Source organism: Danio rerio, chromosome 7 (assembly GCF_052040795.2).
Source record: "Danio rerio strain M-AB ecotype USA chromosome 7, GRCz13ab, whole genome shotgun sequence".
Classification (NCBI taxonomy): Eukaryota; Metazoa; Chordata; class Actinopteri; order Cypriniformes; family Danionidae; genus Danio; species Danio rerio.
The window spans coordinates 39,499,745-39,522,667 of record NC_141027.1 but is presented as its reverse complement, the minus strand read 5'-3'; the positions used below and the strand labels follow the sequence as shown (position 1 = coordinate 39,522,667).

Below are 22,923 nucleotides of genomic sequence, written 5' to 3'. Positions count from 1 at the left end.
GGTTACATATTGTTGCTTTAACCTTAAAAGTCTTTGAGCAAAGAGCATATTGTTGAATTTCTAATTTTACATAATAGCATTTGTTTTGTAATTAATTGGTGCAGTTTTTGCTTCAGTTGTTTTTTATCTGTTTGTTTCAGCTGTGAGTAACTTCAGTGTTTGTTTTGTCACAGGTCCAAATGCCATCTCTGTCAGTTTGTCTCCGATGGGTCGTTACGTGATGGTGGGTCTGGCGTCTCGCCGCATCCTGCTGCATCAGATCAGCGATCACATGGTGGCACAGGTCTTCAGACTGCAGCAGCCTCACGCAGGAGAGACGTCCATGAGGGTACGTCACTGCTGACCTCATGTCTTCTTAAGATTCATCCACTGCTCCTAATATTATCACAGTGGGTAGAAAAAAAATACAGAAGCATCTTATGAGTGGGAAAAAAGTGCTATTTGTTTTTATAAAGCTAGACTGCATGAATTTACTTATTCACCTCATTTTGCAGTGTGGAGACAAGCTATTTTCTCTTAATGTGTTCATTAGCCCTGGGGTCAAAAACATGAGCACATAGAGGGATAAACACTAGCGTACATGAAATGGAGATAAAGTTGTTGTTAAATGAAGTAATTCGAACCAGCATACGAATGTACAGCTTTAGTAAAAACACTTAAAATTGAAACCACTTAAAAATATGAATTTATAAATTTAAGTAAAAGCTCAGTTTAGTTTTATTATGTAAACTTGTAATGACATATTTTCCAAAAACAAAAGTGTTGTAATTTTTGTGTAAATAACGATTGGTCCAAATTAGGGCTGGGCGATAATATCGGTATCAAAAAAATATGTATTCTGAGTAATGGAAAAAAAAGAGTTTGGTATAAAGTGCGCGGTGAGCTTAGGGTGTGTAAGTGTCATCATTGCACACACTTTCTAACACTTTGTTTATCAAGTTTAAGAGTCTCTTTAACATTTTTTTATTTTAATATAAAGATATATCTATTATTTAGTTTAAATATATTTGTTTTTGACTATTAAAACTATTTGCCTTAGTAATGTTGATTAATTAAAATTAATTAAAGCATATTATTCACAGCCTGCTATAACATTAGACTGTGCATTAAAGCGGGAGAGAAACTTGAGCATTAACTACATTATCATGATGATGGACTCACTTTTCTTTGAAAAAAGCTCCTCTTGTCCAACCTTTTTTTTTGCTGTCGCCATCATCACTTGTGTCACATTTTTTTTCTTGCATGGTTTTGTTTTTTTCTCCTGCAGTTTTGGCACTGTTACATCCGAACACAGCTACAGCCTCTCACATGACAGCAGGGAAAGGCGCAGCCAATCACAATGTTCATATGTGTTTAGAGGTGGTGCGACTGGAGAAGAGAACGTGATTTACCCTCGCTGCATGTCTAGGTTAATATTGACAGCGAGATTTCTTTAAAAGTGAGTTAAATTATCGGTGGGGACATTTCAATAGTTAATGAATATTGGTTGGGACGCGTCCCCTCCATCCATGCGAAATCTACACCCCTGTATGATGAGCTTACAACAAATGAACAAGCATGTTATGAAACAAGCTTCAGAAAAATGTAATTCTGCACATTTTTAAAAAATACAATAATCAAATTTGCCAATAAATAAATCAATTCATGCTGAAAAAAATATTCAAACCACAGATACACATACTGTATCTCTTAAGTCAGTTATGTCCAATATAACTATATAATAAATTCAAAAGTCAAGAAATAAAGAATTGTGTCTGAAAGCTTTTTCCTTTTTTGACTGACAGTTTTTACCAAGCCACTTTCAAGGTTAAACCTCCAGACAGGACCACAAAACCCATTTACTTCCCTTTTTCATTTTTAGTCATTCCTTTCATGAGGTTTGATTATTGTGAAGTTTGGTTATTACTGGTGGTCTGCCCTATGTAGATCAGCTCTCTGTGCTCTCTACAGCAGAGGGGGGAGCCTGGGGTTTAGAAAAGCCTTTGAGTAGGAACCTGACCTAGATACGCTCTTTTAGAAATAGAAGGGGGGGAGAGAGAAGTGGGAAAACTGTCTGTTTGTGTGGAGCGAAGAGCATAAATGGAAATATCTACATGGTTGACTTTTGTTTTTGTAAGCTCATGCTCATGGCAGGATTCTGAACGATTAATTTAAGTGCAACGGAGCAGGAGAGCTTCGTTTTTATCCTTGCGTAGTCTCTAAACATACAACAGCAAATCTCTCTTCACAGAGGTTGGAAAAGCCACGCAGTGGACGCTTGTTCATGGGTGTATTTTGTCAGTGTTGTTTCCCTGCTTTTAATTAGGATGGCCACCACAGTGGAGCTCTTACAGTAACGTCTGTTTGTTAATCAGAAATTAGGATGGAAAGTTTAGTGCCAGTGTTATTGCTGCTAGAGCTGTATTTAAAATGTGAGCCATACATGAGATCGGTCTCTCTTAATGACACTCTCAGGAGCTGTTTCTATGCTCTAATGGTTATTGAACACCACTAACAGAGATGATGTAATGAATGTAGATAATGCAGCATTATGTCGTATTTGATACAAGTCTTTCAGCTCCACCGCTTTTCACACATCTCTGTGTAAAGTTGCTTTTTAGATTGATTTCATTGAATTTTATCTCTGCATTTTATGTTAGACTAAGATGAAACTTGTCTTGAAGATCAGATGAACTCTTTAATCATCACCAAAACCACTGGACCTGTCAGGTGTGTGTGTGTGTGTGCATGCATGTGTGCGTAAGCAAAGGGTAAATGTTAAAGACCTGGCCCAGTACACTTAATAATAATGGGAACATGGCGGACAGGTGCTGAATGCATTTTAAACAGTCCATACATTATTTGCCATAACACCGTCCCCACTGGGCGCCTGATTTCAGCAGTAGCCATAGCAACAGCACCTTTGGGTACGTTTCGTTATCTGTGCTTTCTGCTTTTATGGCCGTTTGTTTATTGAGACATTTCTCTCTCATGCTATGTTTATTTGTTCATTTCTATCATTTTATATTCTATAATTTGATTATGTTCTGTTTCCTCCCATGTCTTTATTTATTAAAGGAGATCTTTCTGTTTGTTTATATGAAGTGATATTTTCTCATATGGCAGTTAATGAATGAATTTAATACATCAGCATCGTTAATGTGTCTGCTTATTACCAGGATTAATTATACTCCGGAGAGTGGAGAGAGAGAGAAAATGAACAAAGGTTAGCCCGAGGCTCTATCTTCAGCTTTGCTGTGAACAACTTTTTCTACACATACATTTTTTAATGTAGTAGTGATTTTTCATTTTCAAGCTGTTGCAAAATACTCATCACGCCGCTTACCTGCCAATGTTCTTTTATAGATGCGTAGTTTCAAATTAGGATGTTTTTAGATGGGGAATTTGCTGTTAATTATTTTGTTTTTGAGCACTGTGGCATTTATGAACTGAATGAGTGTGCACTTGCATTCCTCTTTATGCATTTAATCATGCATTAAATTGAAAGTCTGACAGTAAAGACAATTATAATGTTACAAAATATTTCAATTTCAAATAAATTATGTTTTGATCTTTTTATTCATATAAAAATGTTATTCATAGTTGTGTAGTTTTAGTGTTCACAATATGATTTTTGCCTTTCATTTTAGGAACTGAATCAGACTCATATTAATTAGTCTGTGTTAGGACTGCACAATATATCAGTTCAGCATCAATATCGCAGTGTGCTCATCTGCAATAGTCACATCGCAAGATATGTAATGTTAAGTCTGAAATATAATTGAGAGTGAGCCACAAAACACGTAATTTGTAGAGTTTGCATGTGTACTGTTTTTAAGGCCTGTGACTGAGCCTTTCAAGAAAGCTTAGAACATTTGAGCACAAAAATTATGACATTGTCCAGTGGCAATACAGACCTTGAAATGGAGACACTCATCTCTTACTCATGAAATCAAGTGTCACTTGAATCCACTCTTGAATTATAAGATTATAACAAAATGGAAAAATGAAATAATAAAAAGCAATAATTATAGGAGAATGATAATAAAATATAATATATAAAAGCCTAATAAAATGACAAATAATAATCATTATCTAATAATCAATAAAATGATATTATGATAGTTATATAAATAACTATTGATCAGAGGATTAAATAAAATAATTTAATGAATCAAAATGATTAAAAACCAATCAAAGTAAAACACAACACAAATGAATTGTGTGTTTTTTTTTTAAACAACACACATAAATTTGCCATAAGGTTTCTCAGATGCCTAGTTAGATTCTGCAGAGGTGTAACAAAGATTTGTTTTATTTAATAATATATTTGATTAATTATTTTAATGATTTATTTATAAATTGTTTATAATTTTTTTCTTTATAAAAGAATTGAAAAAGTTTTTTTCTTACTAAGAATTTTTGTCTTGTTTCTAGTCTAAACCTCTATATTTCAAGGCGAAAACAAGATTATTTTACTTAACAAATTGGCAGATAATTTAGCTTGTTTTAAGGGAAAAAAACTATTACTTTCTTCTGGAATTAAAAAAAAAAATTATATTTTCACTTGATCTAAGAATTTTTAGATAATTGGACTAGAAAAAGGGACAAAGCAAAGAAAGAACAGTATTTTGTGCATTGTGATTGTTTCATTTTTGTACCCATTAACTGTTAGACATCCCAATATATGATTTTTTTCAATATCGTGCAGCCGTAGTTTGTGCACCAAAAATCTGTGCTGCACATAAATCCCCTCTCAGAAGAGCCCTATACTGTGTGTTTGAGAGTGAAGCTGCACAACGTCCCTGCAGCATAGGTCCATATGTGCACACACTCACTCTGTTCAGGTGCTGTGGTGCAGATACACACACAAATACGTGCATCAGTCATACATGCTCTCTTCCCTGAGAAACACCAGTCTTTGCGGCTTTTATCCTTGTCCTGAATTTCCTCTGTCTAGAGTAAAGAAGGAGAGAAAGAGTTTGTCTGTTGATCACTCATCTGCAGATGAATGAGACCGCTTTCTCTCTCTCTGGCAGACATGAGCATGTCCTATTTTTGTCCTTTTTTTTCTGGAGCCAGTGGAGTGTAAGTATTATGCCAAGGCTGACAGACAGGGGACAGGGGAATGGATTGGAAAAGAAAGGGAAAGAGTACTTTGGAGAATGAGATTTGACTTTTCGCAGTTTAGCCTCTTCTCAGTTATGCTAGCAGCGCTGTCATATCTGACACAGACTGCAATCTACAGTGCAGAGGATAATGAAAGAACCTGACCACTGAAAAGAACTATTGCTGAGAGTGTTGTGGGATGTTTTAAACAGGTGTGTGTGTGTTTACGTGTTTTTCAGAGGGTGTTTGATGTGGTGTACCCAATGGCACCAGACCAGAGGAGACACGTCAGTATAAACTCTGCCCGCTGGCTGCCAGATCCGGGGCTTGGGCTCGCTTATGGGACCAACAAAGGAGATCTTGTCATCTGCAGACCTGTGTGAGTCTCCTATCATCCCTTCATAGCTCTCTCAGCCCTTCTTGAGGGTCATAAATCACTTTTTCTTGTAGTTTTCTCTCATTAAAGACTCCAAAATGCTGCCGTCATGTGTTTTATAAAGCAAGGTTAAAAAACTCAGCTTGACTCTGCAAAATAATTGCTTGCCAAACATAATGAGCACTTTATTCATCTGTGGGTTGATCAACAATAAATGAGAAGTGATCGTTAATGGCGGTAACCATGATAAAAACAAGCTGCTGTTATATATTCAGTCTGTGTGTTAAAGCATTTGGTTGTTCTGAATTGTTGAACTCAGTCAGTCTTTGCGCTGATATGCCCATCTGTTTTTGTTTTCTGGGTGAGAACAGCACTGTTTAATGTTTATGTAAATGAACATCATACATTTCAAATACTTTCTCGGTTTTGTCAGTTCTTCAGCAGTTTTAAAAGAAGTTTCCCTACTAGCGTTTGGTGTTTGTTAGCGAAATAGACACTAATTAATTCACTTCAAGGATCATTTCCCTCTGCTGTATTTTGGTTGTATAATTTGCAGCTTGGCTGTGGATGTTGCTTTTCTGCAAGTTTGTCATAATTATCATCAAGGTTACCGTGGATACAAAAAGACCACGTTGCAACACAAACATTGTCTCTCCAATGTAAACATGCTCTCACTTCATTAATGCAAACAGTTTGCTAATTGGAGAAAGCAGAAAATTCACAGCCTTATTTTAGTTTATGAACTGGTCTGGTGTCCAGCACTAAGAAAATATAACATTTTGTGGCTTGGACACAAAAAGGCCAGCGGCTTCATTCATAATACAAAGTTTTAAGGCTTTTACACTGTAATCTACCAAATAATGGCAAATGTTTTGTTTGTATGGTTTGTTGTTTTATTATATCTGTTGTCACAATAAAACAAAAAATGCTTTATGCTGCAGTCACACCTTGTCATAATTTACCATGATTATTAAATGAAGCTCACATTAAGACAGCACGATATAAGGAAAAATATAACATTGCAATATATTTCAATATAGGCTTGTTACAGGTTGGAATTTTGTAATTGCTGTGATTCCAACATTTTGTTAGCATACCTGTTTGTGCAATTGCTGTTGTTATCTCATGCCCAGTTCTTTATTTCTATCCTATTCCAGTGAATTTTCCTAAAATGTCTGTCATTTTTGGCTTCTGGCTGAATGCAAATAATAATTTAGTATAAAGATAAACAACGAAAATAAAAATCCAAGGCACTCAAAAAGTGATTTTTTTAGTAGGTGCTGTTTTATAACCTCACCGGCCACTTTATTAGATATACCTTACAACTATCAGGTTGGACCCACCTTTGCCATCAAAACTGAAATTCTTCGTGGCATAGATTCAACAGGGTATTGGAAAATTCCTCAGAGATTTTGGTCCATATTGACATGATAGCATCTCGCAGTTGCAGCACATTCGTCAGCTACACATCCATGATCCGAATCTCCCGTTCCACCACATCGAGCAGTTGGACAGGTGTACCTAATAAAGTGTCCGGTGAGTGTAGATTAGCCATGTTAATTAAGTTTTTTTTATTTTTTTTATTTTATTTTTTTTTAAATGTCACTTACTTTTTGAGTACCTTGGACTTATGATTTAAATGTTTATCCTTATGAATCCCTTACTCAAAGAGTACACCTTAACTACCCCTGAAGCACTTTTTGTTTGATTTTGGATTTTTAATATTTAAGCATGTTACATTTTTAGAAGACATGAGGCTGGAAACATCAGGGCTGGCAATAACACACAACTAACACCCATTATTATTTGCACATCATTTGATTTCAGATGGATGAGCAGTCCAGTCCAATGAACAGTATAATGCACGCTCATTTGTTCAGTATTTTAGTCAACACTCGGCATGGTTGCATTAAATTCGTATGAGTTTGAACAACAAACTGAGTCATTCTCTGAGATCCATTACAAGACCAAGTCCTTTGACTTTATAGTGTCCAAGAGCATATATTCATGGTCTTGGTCTCTTGTTATCAATCTGGAACCACATGAGCTTAGTCTTGATTCAGACTCAACCTCCTTACTGTATATTGGACTCACCAGTTTTTCACACAGGTCAGAGATACAGTATTAGGCATTGCCATAATTTAAATAAAGTTTAGTCCTACTCTTTATAAGTCTTTTGATTTGATTCTCAATCTTAAAATATGTCCTGCTTTGTTTCATTCCCTGTACGCTAATGTACCAGAGGTTTGGAAAATTGGCTTTACCTTTCACTGAAAGCAGGCAGGACCACACACCGCTTTCTCTCTGTCAGCACCCATAAGGCTGTTATTCTACAGCTTTTGATGGACACTGAAGGGAGAGGGATCGATCCAACTGAAACTGGTAATTAGCCTCCAGTGGTTCCAGATATCAGCCTACTCTCATGCTGGGGAACATCCACTCATTATGATGTGTTGGAAAATAAAGGATCAATTTTTAAAGTGCACAAATATTGACATGATATTCATGAATGCCACAAACAGGCCTACACAGCTTGTCCTCCGCCATCAGCTCAAAACAGTGGTGATTCTGAGAAATTAATTACTTTAGCTCTATAATACGCATCACTCATCAGCGCTTTGCTTACAGGTGTTTTTAAACAGGAGATGTTTTGCTCTTTCTTAGTTAGGCTCTCTCAGAGAAAAAAGAGAGAGACAAATGGACAGAGAGAGCAGTAGAAGGGAAAAAGGGGCAAGAACTAGAGCTGGACAGGCCCATTGGGAGGCAACATCTCAGGGAACTCTTGGTTGGAGACAGGTGCGCGGGATGGTTGGATGAAGTGGATGTCAGCCTCTGCAACTACGGGACTGTCAGTGCTATGCTAATGAGGCGCGTAGATGCATTGTGGGAGTCCATGGGGAGCATGGCGAGTTACTTTGAGCTAGGCAAATGAGCAGTCAACGGACTATAGCTCTGACACAGCCGAGGAAGAGGGAGCTTTTTCTTTTTTAGCTGCCATTGTTTAAGCTCTTTGTTCTCGTACTGTGTTTGCTGAAGATTTTATCTCTATTTAAACCCAACAAAGCAAAACGAGGGGTTCCTAAAGTCGGAGCACAATCATTAGTGACAGGGGGTATTTTTTATTTCTGAGAAAATTCTAATGAATTCTTTTTACTTTGTGCTCTGACTCAAGCTATGTTTGTCTGATTTGGTTTTTATTACTTGTTTGTTAAATCAGGTAAACACATTTTCCCTTTTATTCTCCATTGAAGACTTGCTTTATTCATCTCTGTGCAGTTAATTAATGCCAGTGGATGACACCTTTGAATTAAGAATGGTTTAAACCAGTTTTCATTTCATTTGAAATGAAAGTCAATGTTTTTTCTTCTTGCATAAATGACATTGTTGATAAGCCCTTACTTTGATTACAGGCTATTTTCACTTTTTCTTTCTTTGTCTCTGTATGTGACCATGGAAATGTGGCGTGCAGCGATGTGCATTCTGATGGCAGCAGCACCTCTGAACACTCTGAGCGAATGTTCACCATCAATAATGGTGGAGGGGTTGGACCCAGTAGCAGCAGGAGTGGAGACAGGGCAGGGTGAGTATGGACATACTGTTGTTAGGAGCACAAGGACATTGAGCTGGTGTTTTAGCACTTCAAAAAAAATGCCTCATTGTGCTTTATGCATATTACCTATTATGCATTATGCAGTGTGTAATGTTCAGGGTTCCCACAGCTCATGGAAATTCTGCAATATCATATAATTTTAAAAGGTCTATTCTAGACATTGAAAGTTAGTGAATTTAAATATTTTGTTGTTGTTGAATATCATGGAATATCAGTTTTTTTAAACATTTAAATTTTACTTTCCATTTATAAAAAAATTTTTGCATTTTTTTTAATGTTGTTTCATGTCTTGCCTATTAGTCTATTTTTCAGTGTCATTTTTTTTCCCCACTTGTCAACCAGCAAACACTTAAGTCAAATGCAGTCACCAGGCTTTACCTGTTTACCTGCTCAAAACAACAGCTGTCTGTTTTTCTGTTCATTATTGGTCATGGAAATTCATCTTTTTTAGTTAGTGAAAGTCAGGGAAAAGTCAGGAAACTGGTCTCGGGTAGGAATCCTGAATCTACTATAGCTTAAAAAGTCATTGAATAAATAAAGAACTACTACACACATTTTAAAAAATAAAAATAGCACACATAATAGCATTGTAAATCAACCATCTTTCTTTGTTTGTTCAGATATAAATTAAAATTCACTCACTTAATTAATTCACTTTTTTCCAGCTTAGTCTCTTTATTAATCTGGGGTCGCCACAGCGGAATGAACCGCCAACTTATCCAGCATATGTTTCAAACAGTGGATGCACTTTCAGCTGCAACCCATCACTGGGAAACACACATACACTACAATTTAGTTTACCCAATTCACCTTTAGTGCATGTCTTTAGACTGTGTGGAAAACTGGAGCACCCGAAGAAAACCCACACAAACACAGGGAGAACATGCAAACTCCACACTGAAATGCCAAATGACCCAACCGAGGCTCGATCCAGCGACCTTCTTGATGTTAGGCGACATCGCTGCCAACTGCGCCACCAGGCCACCCAAATTAAAAAATTTAAAATGAAAAAAAAAATACAATTTCATAAGTGAAACTTTCATGGACAGCTCTCCAATGTGTAGTGTCATTATGCTTTATCATCAGTGACTGGGGCTTTTCCCGATTCTGTCAGCCTCTTGCCCACTTTACTTTCTGCCTATTGTCCATACCATTCTACCTTAAACGCTAAACAAATCTTTAAACAAGAAAGAGAATTCTTAAAGCAAAACACTGTTATTGTGTACAAAAAATTGTAGTATACTGTATTGTGTGTTACCTTCAAATTATCCCTGGCCAGCCTTTCGCTGTTCAGTGTCCGGCAGAACCAGCATGTCACTTAGTTGGATGGGCATGATAGCAGAGCACAGCTGTGAGCCATGGCTGCTGTTAATTAAGACTCATCACAGCAGCCATGAATCCAGCCTCTGTTGCTGACACTTATTTTGGAAAAAATATGCCTCTGTGAGGTGTGACTGCTCATCCCTTATTGCTGGTCTTCACTCGCTGACACACTTGTCCATAATGAACTTAATGAGACATCTTAGTCTACTCTACAGTAGCAGTGTTTCACCCAAGATTGTGATAAAAGTGTCCATCTACCCTCACACAGCTTCCTGGCCATTTTATTGATTCCTCAGTCCCAGGCTCTGGAGCAGGTGACTATATAGGACACAATAACAGCCTGTAAGCTAATATATAGCTTCATATAATTAAGCATCCATAACTGATAATATGATTGTGTTTGTGTCATATTTGTTAATAGTAGCTTCATTAAAATGTGTTCCAAATAAATTTATCCATACAATCTTTTTTTTTCTTAGGTTATGTCTAAATAAATGACAAAACCAGCTTTGAATGGCAACAGTTATGTCAAGAATCTGTTGACATTTCAATCAGCAAATGAAAAGCAGATTAAATATGTATCTGTAATCCATATTAAAACATTAATATCCTTCAAATTATTTGTATTGCGTGTGCATGTGTGTTTATGGAGCATATGGGGAATTTGGAAATTATGGTTTGATGAAAAGTGTTTAAATTTTTTTGTAGTGCATTACTATGTATTTAACATGGTAAATATAAGTCCAACAGGTATAAATAAGCTAAATGGGGGAAAAAATAAAATGACTAAAATATGACTAATACAAAAAGCCATTTCACTCGTAGGAATATGACTAAATCAAAAATCTGCTGCAATTTGCTGTTCATTTACTGTAGACCCCATTAACTTTCATCACCCTGTTTAAATAAATGGTCTCCCATAAGCATCGATGGTTCCATGTAGGATCTGAGACATCGACACAACCACTTTCCATTGGTTCTTTAAAGTAGAATTGGTTAAAAAAATAGATTGGGTAAACTTTGTTTTTCAGTGTTTAAACTTGAAGAATTCTCCTTCAAGCCGGAGAGGGCCAGCCAACCTTGTCCAGTCGAGCACTATGGCCAGTGGAGTTCAAGTATCTTGGGGTTTTGTTTGATGGAATGTAAGATTGACAGGCTGATTTGTGCAGCAGAAATGTTATCAAATCACTGTTCAATTTACATTCCTACTCTCACCTATGGTCATAAGTTTTAGGTCATGACCGAAAAGACAAGATCTCGAATATAGAGCTGAAGGAAGTGTCTGAGATGAGGGAAGAATGGAGACTCCTGCCCCCATAACCTGGCCCCCTGCATAAGCAGTTGATGATAAATGGACCAAAACCAATAAAGCTTTCCCAAAAATATCTTTGCTTATCCCACAGAGGAATAAAACGCATTGGAATGACACAAGGTCGAGAAAACAGTCATAGAAATTAATGTGTTTTTGGATGAACTATCCCTGAACTGCCTGTGTAATTGTTCAAGGAGGCATTGTTTGGTTTGCTAGCATTGTGCTTGTGTTGTTTTCTCCTGCGGATAAATTACTGCTGCTTGTATTATTCTCAAGTTGTTGTGGGTGAAAGGGTCTGCTAATTATATGCCACTGTTGAACGTCCTCACTTATCCAGCTTTCATGAAAGAAAACAACATTGTGTCAGGAAGGATTTAGCATTGTCTAGCAAGTACTTCTACTGACACGTGTCTTCTTACATCTAGAGCTCCTTCAGCCTTGTGCAGAACTTAACTTTGTTTTGTCAGATTAGACAGGACTGGCCTGAGGACTGTGATAATGTTGTAAGATTGGCTGTAGTGGTCACTCATCCTGCTGTGGGATGTGTCATGTTTTGCAGGAGCAGCAGGACTGATCGACGGTCACGCAGAGACATAGGCCTGATGAATGGAGTTGGTCTGCAGCCACAACCTCCCGCCGCTAGTGTTACATCACAGGGGACGCAGACACAGAACCAGCGACTACAGCATGCAGAGACACAGACCGACCGCGATCTTCCAGATGACCCCCAGCAGCCCAGCACTTCTCAGGGGTCACAGGTCACTGATGGTAAGACACTCTCTGTGAATCAGATTTTATGAATGAGCTTGGGTGAGTGAAGTCCATCTGTGATTAAATTTACACTTCATTGTTCTAAATTATTGTCTCTTTCTGAATGCAAAAATATGCAGCAATTTAAGTACATTTGCTATACTCTGTATGCAGATTCCAGCTGTAATGTTTATATTGTATATACCCTAAACCATGTCATCTTATTATGATATCTGTTTACATGTACATTTTGTGCAAGAAATATATTTTAGTGTCAGTGTTTCCATAGCAACAAGCTGGTGTCTGTGCTTCTGTCAGAAAAAAAATCATTAATTCAAAGCCTTTTAAGTGTTTTTTTTTTATTTTTGTCCCTTTCTCCTTGAGAAGTCTAAAATGAAAATGTCTCTTTCACCACAGTATTGTTATTAACTACTAAAACCTTGTTTATTCATTGAAATAGTTCATTTATAATATATTATTTAAGCTACTTCGATGAGCTACAATCCATTCATTTATTCATTTTCTTTTCGGCTTAGTCCCTTTATTCTTCTGGGGTCACCCAGGCGAGGCTCGAACCAGTTAGCTTCTTAAAGTGAGTCGATAGTGCTACCCACTGCACCACCACGATGCCCATGAAAAAAAATATTAAACTAAAATAACACTTAATAGGTTTTATTGTTATTATTTTTTATTATACCATTATTGTTCCCATTTTATATCAAGTGGCCTTAATTAATATGTACTTATTGTGTAAATACGTGTTGTACATTGTGCTTAGGTTTGATTAAATTTGTGCATGTAATTACATCTGTAATTAATTTCTGTTAGTATTGGCCATCCCTTATACCTTTACCCATTTTTAAAGCTACCCATACCACCAAACGTGTCCCTAAGCGTACCCATATCACAGCTCAATAGCACTAGAAGTGTACTGCAATATATTATGAACACATTAAGTACATTTTGTGTGTGTGGCCACTCACTAACCACTTCATTAGGTATACCTTACTAGTAATGTACTGCCTTAATCTTTCGTGGTGTAGATTCAACAAGGTACTGAAAATATTCCTCAGAGATTTTGGTCCATATTGACATGATAGCATCACGCAGTTGCTGCAGACCAGTCTCATTTGATTTGTGGTTTATGACATGGTGTGATATTCTGCTAGAAGTAGCCATCAGAGGATGCGTACATTGTGGTCATAAAGAGATGGATATGGTCAGCAACAATACTCTGGTAGATTTTGCCTTTGACACACTGTTTAATTGGTTTGTGAATTGAAGCCTCAGTTTCCTGTTTTTAGCTGACAGAAGTGGCACAAAGTGTGCTTCTGCTGTTGTAGCCCATCAGACTCAAGGTTTGACAGGTTCAGAGATGATCTTCTGCATACCTCGGTTGTAACGAGTGGTTATTTGAGTTACTGTTGCCTTTCTATCAGCTGGAACCAGTCTGGCCATTCTCCTATGACCTTTGGCATCAATAATGCGTTTGTTCCCACAGACCTGCCGCTCACTGGAAATTTTCTCTTTTGGACCATTTTCTGTAAACCCTAGAGATGGTTGTGCATGAAAATCCCAGTAGATCAGCAGTTTCTGAAATACACAAGCCCATCTGGCAACAACAACCATGCCACATTAAAAGTCCCTTAAATTACCTTTCTTCCTCATGCTGATGCTCAGTTTGAACTTCAGCAGATTGTCTTGACCATGTCTACATGCCTAAATGCATTGCTGCTATGTGATTGGCTGATTAGAAATTTGCGATAACAAGCACCTAATGTACCTAATAAAGTGGCTGGTGATTGTATTCAAATGGGACCGACTTATTTATCTATAAATCTAGATTTTAATTTATTTTTTAGTTATTGTAGCACATAAAGGAAAATGGTAATATTAATGCTTATTTTAATGCTTTTTGGGGTGTTTTTTGCTGTAAAACATTAACCCACATTTTAACCCACAAACTTCTAATTTGCATGCTAATTAATCTTCTGTTTAGTTTAACTGATTATTTAATCTCATATATTCAGCGGTAGGTCAGTCAGGTCATTTATTTTATTTATTTTCTGTTTTGTTTTTTGAGGTATCATTTGAATTTACAGGTTTTGGGCTTCATATAAGCATTGCTCTAGTTGTTTTTTTTATTTGTCTCTCTGTGGCCTTTAGTGAGAAGACAGAGGGGTGAAAAGAGAAGGCTGCGTGCTGCGCTTTGCCTTTTTATGCTAATGGTAATTACAGGGGACAGAAGAGGCCACTTTACCGGCACCCAACAGCTGAAAGTCCCAAGTTAATGTGTGTGTAGTATTGCTCTCATGTATAATGGCGGTTAGCTTCAGAGGGAGCGTTCATGCCAGAAAACACTACAGTACATCTCTCTTTTCTGGTACCAGCCATATTCTCTCTCTTCTGCCAGCCTCCATTACCCATCAGCCCACTTTAGCTCTCTACTCTTATTACTGCTGCTCTTCATGTGTCGCTTTTAGCAGCACACCAAACAGATGAATAAGCATGTCTAGATGAAGCTTCACTATAGGTCCCAGTTATAAATCACATAAATAAGCCGAGCGACAGATTTAACCCAGCTGACACTTGTATTTTTAGCCTTGTTTAAATGTGCAGTTTTATTTATAAACATGGTTAGGAGTCTGAGCCACCGCTGAATTGATATGTCTGATATAATGCCTAGTGGGAGCTCAGCTTCAGAAGAGCCAGATCTTAGTGTGTGCAATATTTAGCAGCTCATGTAATTAATATTTAACTGCTTTCCAAAGCTATAGATTGTAAATGTAAATCTCTGTGAAGTTTCCAGTCACATTGCATTATTTGTCAATTGCTAAAGGCTTAGAAAGTTTTTACTCTGCATTTACTGTAAATGAGGATGAGTTTGTAGAGCATTGTACAGTAGAGACAACTCTGCAATAGGACTATAAAATGTGTGCATATAAGATATACATCTTCAACTGTTTTACAAATGCAACTCATTTAAAGGGTCACAAAACACTATTAACACATTGTTTGAGATGTTGAAAGTCTTATATGTGTCCCACTCTGCTAAAAATACTATTAGGACACACATATTTCACAAAAAAAGTGAAAAAGGTTGTTTTTGTGTTTTTTCAAGCAAATTCCTTCTTCCGCTTTGAAAAGAAACTTGGAAGCTACATCACAGCGATTAGATACTTGTGTAAATTCCAGCATAGAGACCGGATGTCTGTACTGTCAGGTGAAATGTGACGTCTTTGAGTTTTCAGCATTAAGTCATGAGAAAGTCTTGGTTCGAACCAATCAGCACACTCTATTTTGTATGTGGTGCAACTTCATTAATATGCATGATAGCTTTGAAGACTCCTTTTACCTGTTACAATGTTCAGACGGCAAGGGGCGCCACGTTGTGTTGCCAACTGTAATTACAACAAGTAGTAGAAAAGAAACTGTTTGGAGACATGGCTTGTCAGTTTTGTGTTTATAAATGTGCCGCAACAAAAGTTTTGTTTTCATTTCCCCGTGATGAGAGCGCAGTGTGTGTACCCACATGTGTGGATTACAGTGGTCTGCTAACATGTGACAAAAAATATGTTTGCAAGGAATTTTTTTTTACCGAGAGCTTTTCACGTCTAGAAATGGTGAAATCCGGATTTGCAGCTCATCTTCTTTTAAAAAAGGTAATTGTGTGATCAGTGTTCTTTGTTTGTTTATTCAGATGTCAAAGTTAGTTCGTATCGTCAGCAGTACTCTTTCAGTTTTTAAAGACATACTTTAGTCAAAATGATTTAGTTACTAAGTTTACAGTACGCTAAAATCACTACAACACTGCTCTCTGGATGTAAAAATGTAAACACCTTAATCAAACTTACCGTCGTGTAGGATTTTCGCCGCATTTTGTGACAGGATAGCCTATACACACACGGCTGTCGGACACTATTCTCTTCACCTATCGAGTGCATCTAAGTTACCCAAGTGTATTTAAAAATGCAGAGGGTTTTTCTCATACAGCATGTGGTATCAAAAATTGCACTAAAACTACACTCTTCCAGCAGTTCCTCGCGTTCAGTATCTCTTTGTCACGAGGGGCATGCATGAAATGTTTCTGAATGAAAGTGAAATTGCCAAACTGCAGTTACAGTCGACAAATTAAAATTAAAACAACCGAAATTGCATGAAACTTCAGATGAAATGTCTATAGTGTGGTGACGCTATGACATTAATTGAATTATGTGCTATAACATGTAAACGGGATCATGAAAGGAACATTCAACTCATGTAAACAACTTAGTCATATTATTGTCTTATTTAGATTATGGCAAATAATTTAATTACTGATGTCCATGTAAACGTAGTCACTGTCAATCTTCCTGCATCTGTGTTTGTGTTGCCACTGTAAAAATTTGCGCGTTTAAATTAGGCAGACTGGGTGGTATGAGTACTGTATTCCAGAAACTGCTGATCTACTTGGATTTTTGCACCCAATCATCTGAAGAATGGTGAAAAGAAAAGAGAAAATATCTAGTAAGAGTGAAGCTTCATTTACTGTACCAGCAGCAGCTAAGCGACAAGTGACCATTCATTTTAATGGAGAGTGATCAATTCTGGTCATCTCTGGCTACCCGAGCAACAGAGAGAGGATGTGGGAATGTTGAGCAACGCAACAATTTCGAGGATCCTTCAGCTTCATGCAAATCAAGAGCATCAGTAGAGCTCATGTGATCCTCACAGCTCCTCCGCCAGCCTGTTGTGTTCTCTGTGTTGTGCTGTAGGGTGTTTGCAACAGACAATGGCAGAGCACATGTTTTTTTCTTGTTCATCTTTGTAATTAAGTGTTTTATGTTCTGAATAATTTCCCTCCACAATGTCTATTTTCAGCAGCAAGAAAACTCATTCGCTGTCATTGAATTTCATACATAAATGATACCTCAAGGTGGGAATGCCCACTAGTGACTTTAATTGCCATCCAGAGTGAATGGTAGCTGCAAAATTGCTAGTACTGTGAATGAGGCTTAAGCATTGTTACACTAGGCTACAATTCACATAGGGTTACAGTACCATTGATTTGATTTGATTTATTTATTTCGAACAGAAAAATCATACACAAAACAATTCTTCAAACAAAACACATTTCAACAAGATCGAAATGGAGCGGGATGAAGCACAAGCTTATTATATTCCCCACCCCATTACCACATACACAGCATTCGTTTATTACTTCAACTTATTTTTTCTTTTACTTATGTATTCTTTTTACATGAGACATATGAGCTTTACATGTGACATGTTTGTGGCATCTTTGACATATTATATGTTTGATTCCATTTGTACATTTACATTTTATAACATAGAGCCAAAACAATACATAGTATTGTAAACAGCCATTAGTTGAAATTTCATCATACCTTATTTTCAACCTCCTAAGATTTTGTTCTTTTCTTCCCTTGTCTTTCTTCAAAAAAATGTTGTATGCATTTCGGAAGTAATTTATTCTTAGCTTTAAACATAAATTGTGCTGTTTTAGATTGAACCAAATCATTCAACCTAAGTATCTTCAATTTAAAAAATAAAGCATTTGTATGCTCCAAATACCCCACATTTTCTATCACTTTAATTACTTTTTTCTGTATTGTACTTAAGGATTGTAAGTTAGATTTATATGTATTCCCCCAAATTTCAACACAATAACTTATACACTCACCGGTCACTTTATTAGGTACACCTGTCCAACTGCTCCTTAACGCAAATTTCTAATTAGCCAATCACATGGCATCAACTCAATGCATTTAGGCATGTAGACATGGCCAAGACAATCTGCTGCAGTTCAAACCAGGCATTGGAATGGGGAAGAAAGGTGATTTAAGTGACTAAGAAACAGGAAACTGAGGCTACAATTTGCAAAGGCTCACCAAAATTGGACAATAGAAGATTGGAGAAATGTTGCCTGGTCTGATGAGTCTCGACTTCTGCTGCAACATTCGGATGGTAGAGTCAGATCCATCCTGCCTTGTATCAACGGTTCAGGCTACTGGTGGTGGTGTAATGGTGTGGGGGATGTTTTCTTGGCACACTTTTGGGCTCATTAGTACCAGTTGAGCATGATCATGTCCATCCCTTTATGACCACAGTGTACTCATCTTCTGATAGCTACCTCCAGCAGTAAAACGCTCTGTCATAAATCGCATGTCATCTCAGATTAAACTCATTATCATGTTCAAGACACCACTGTAATCAAATGGCCTCGACAGTCAGGAGATCTCAATCCAATAGAGCACCTTTAGGATGTGGTAAGCGGGAGATTCGCATCATGGATGTGCAGCCGACAAATCTGCAGCAACTACGTGATGCTATCCTGTCATTATGAACCAAAATCTCTGAGAAATATTTCCTGTACCTTGTTGAATCTATGCCATAATATGGCAACATAAGTGTGTTATATAATACTTATATTGGTTTATTGTCCAAGATAAATCTTGCTTTATACACTATTGCTACAGTTTTGACCAATTTTGAAATCACATTATTTATTTGCGGTTTCCAACTAATTTTATGATTAGTTGGAAACCGCCTTTACCTGAACATAGGAAGATTGGAAAAAATTTACTTTGTCTAATAAGCTTTACATTAGTTTACATTTTGTGTAAAGGGCATGGATTTTTCCATGTCACCGATTCAAGCTGTTGGTGCTGTAATGGTGTGGGGAATGTTTTCTTAGCACCTTTTGGCCTCATTAGTACCAACTTTTTTATTTCAGTGCCACAGTCTACCAGAGTATTACTGCTGACCATGACCATCCCTTAATGACCATAGTATGTCCATCTTGCGAAGGCTACTTCCATCCTCATCTCAGTTTGGTTTCTTGTCATGGATGTTACTGTAATTTCAGCTTGTCAAGCAGAAGTAGAAACTTTTGTGTGATTTATAAAGTTATGTCAGGAAAAATGTATTTTCAAGTAACAAAAAAGGTAAAGAGTTTTATTTATTTATTTGTTTGCGTGGTCATTCATGCATTCATTGATTTAAACCTATATACGTTTTGCCCAGGACATCATAAAGTTGAAATTTAGCTTTAGCTTACATGGAATTACATATTTGCAGCTTGGAAAGGGTGCGGAAAGAGAAATTACTATTTTAATTAATTTGGATAAAGGGATTAAAGTAGGGATGGGAAAGGAGGGATAGGGATGAGCTATCAGCACACCAAGCAAATGCGGCACTCGCCGGCACTGCCTGAAGCGTCCTCTAAATTGATTGGCTCTAGCTTTAGCAAGACTCAAATGAAAGCACTTCTATGGAAAATTGAGCATTTTAAAAGAGCGAGAATAGAAATGGAACAACAAACACCCCTTCTTGTTTGATTTTTAAAGCTGAACTGTTTTAGTTATAGTCAAATTTTGACAACAGTGTTTTAACACATCGTCCATGAATAGAAATAATGGTGGAACAGGAGCGAGAGCAATCCCAGAGAACATAAACAGCCTGAAGCTGTCTGAAGTTTGGTGGTTTTAGCAAATCATGGAAAGCTTTTGACCTCAGTATCAAAGTGTGAAAAGAGAGCTTTTGTAAAGTTTTTTTTTTCCTTCAATGTTTCCAAAATAGCTAAATCGTCCGCTTGTTTACAGAAAAAGTATCTCTTAAAGATTTGATGTCAATAACCTGGCAAATTTGGCAAGCCAAAAACCCTCAAAAGAGCTATTGTATCAGCTTGCTTCTTGTAAACATGGCTTTGTCAATGTGGACAGATTGAAATGAACCTTGTGGCCTGGATGTTATTTTAGATGATGTTACAGCTTGCCAGAATCTCTGGAAAAAATGCTCTCTAGTTTATTTCACAGTATGAGAGAGTATATCAGTGAATAGACTGAGGTCTGGTGCTCTGGAAACCTTTCTCTAACGTTGACCTTAAATGTGTACATTTTCTTTTCACTTAAATTGATTTGCATGTCACCAGTCTATTAAACATAGGTAGCGGGTTTCATGGCGGTGTGTGTTTGTTTTGTGGCGTATGATTGAGGTCAGATGTGCTGCGTCTTCGCCCGCAGCAACTGTGTGTTTGTGTCTCTGAGGTACTACAGGTGCCAAGAACTTGATGACTCAAAGTTTCAGGCTAGAGAAGTTCACATCTGAGTGTCTCACCTCAAGGAAAGCCATCTTCCCACACAAACAGCGCACACTCCCTGCAGTGAGATCTGTGGGCGAGGGTTAAGTGTGGTATCGTTTTAAACGGCAGTCAGTGAATAAGCTTAGGGGTTAGTATTAGCATCCTTTTCCGTACATTTTATGTAATGAATATGAGGAAAGAGTGTGTTATATTTACTCAAGTTATGCTAGGAAAAACAATAGAGATGCACAAATGTTCCGTCTCTTGATTCCTCACCTACATTTTTTTAGTTTTCTGTTGTGAATACTGAATTGAATGTAACAAATATCGTGTCAAGTCTTTGTACAAAATGTACTTTTTGGAATAAATGCCTCACATTAGCATTCAGAGAGAGGGATTAAGAAACTCCAGGTTTCCATTTTATGATGTTTACTTCATGTTTAAATATACACTTTGTTTGTTTGGTTATTGTTTATTTTTATTGTTTATTTTTTTGCATCTCTGTAAGATGTGGTTTCTGTCTTCTACTTCTTTCTTCATGATTGAGTTTACTGATGAATGGCATACTGAATTTGCTTCACCTTAAATTTTCTTCAGACTGGTTGTCAATAATTTGTCTTTTGTGCGCTTATCTGTAGATCATAATATAGCAAATGAGCAATGAGCAGAGCAAAATCAGGTGTTATAGGAGGGTTTTACTAGGTACCATATTGTGTTAAATACTACTAAAAATTTGAGGTCATTTAGATGTTCAAATGTATTTGAAAGACATCTGTTAAGCTCACTAAGATACAGTAAAAGCTAAAAATATCAAATATTAGTACAATTTAACTTTTTATATGTAATTTAGGGTGTAGTTTATTTTAAAAATATATTCTCTTCATTCTTCTGCGCTGAATTCATGCTAAGAAATTTTTTTTTTTTTAAATATTGATTTAACCCACATGGTAGTTGCTGTATATAACCTCTGATTACATGAATCTGTGATTTACAATATGAACCAATTTATTAATAATCATACTACTAATAACAATAATGCCTTTTCTAAATGGTCTCTGATTGCTGAACATTATGTTTATCTTAGTAAAACAAGTACACCAATCCAAACAGAATGAGTCAAAGTGGAATTAAAATGTCCAAACAAGCATCCCCAGCTACAGTAGAAACAAAATGCAGAGATTCACCATTCTCTTGCTATAGAGTGTGAACAAGTGTTACCTCAGGGTCCTCTTGTTTGTTTGTGTACATTATTAGACTATATATATATATATAGTAAATTATCCCTGTAATATATATATATTACAGGGATAATTTACCCAAAAATAAAAACTGTAATCATTTACCAAACTCGACTGGTTTAAAATCTGGACAACTAACTTTCTTCTGTTCAACGTGAAAGATTTAGATTTTGAAAAATGTTGCCAACCAAAATGAATGATTATTGAGCAACCCATTGACTTTCTTTGTTTAAAGTCAATGACTGCAATCAACTGTCTGGTTTCCAACATTCTTCTAAATATAGTCTTGGGTGTTCAACAGTAGAAAATCAAACCGGCTTTGTAAGAACTTGGGGGTGAGTCAATGTTGAGTAAATAAATAAAATAGTGAGAACTATCCTGTTAACAAGATCTTAACAAAAAAATAAATAAAATACAGAACAAACTGCCAAATAATGGCAATAAGAGTATGAGTAGATAATAATATCTATGAGTAGACAATAATGGAGTAAGAGTAGTTGAGCTCAAGTGCATCAATTGAAGCGTCTTGAAGGGTGGCAGGGCATGTCAGGCAGTAGAGAGCATTTGATTGGTCAAAATCTGATGAGAAACTGAAGTATGAGGTGACGTGAATTAAACAAACTAAAAGCTTTACATGCTTATTTTTTTCTAAACCTTATATTTGTCACTGTTTTGGAGAACACTAGCTTATAGATATCTTAAAAAACTAACAATACTGATCTATAATCCTCATTTAAAAACCTTTATTTAAATTTTATGAGACCTTTAATGGTTAGAAATGCTCTGATTTTAATGCAAAGCAATTGTTGTGTTTTATTGTAGGGGTTTGATTTGGCATTAAAACTTTCTCACCGGCTAGCATCCAATCATTCTTCAGTGGTCAGAGATTAGAAAGACAGGCAGACGGTGGCCAGTCTCATTATCTCACTTCTTGACGTGTAGACACCTCAACTCTCCTTTACAGAGAATCAGCTGTCATAACAGAATACCAGCCAAAGGTCAGGAGAGTTTTCATAATCTCTCCTCCCTCCTTTCTCTCAGCTTCCTTTAACTCTTTTCCCGAACACAGGAAAATACGTGCATGCATATGTATAGACATTTAAATTTAGTCATTTGACAGACGGCTTTATACAAATGAGGAAG

General features: G+C 36.7%; 1 protein-coding gene across 8 annotated transcripts in view; it reads left to right on the top strand.

Moving 5' to 3' along the window:
- Nucleotides 1-22,923, top strand: part of ambra1a (autophagy and beclin 1 regulator 1a) — a 106,437-nt gene that overhangs the window by 67,421 nt on the left and 16,093 nt on the right. For all 8 annotated transcript variants that reach the window (XR_015494511.1, XR_015494514.1, XR_015494513.1 and 5 more), the window contains 4 exon segments: nucleotides 174-328; nucleotides 5,328-5,467; nucleotides 8,934-9,044; nucleotides 12,269-12,477. Coding sequence is in view for 3 of the 8 variants with exons in the window: in XM_087258659.1 (XP_087114785.1) it covers nucleotides 174-328; nucleotides 5,328-5,467; nucleotides 8,934-9,044; nucleotides 12,269-12,477 (615 nt within the window). In the remaining 5 variants the exon portion in view is untranslated.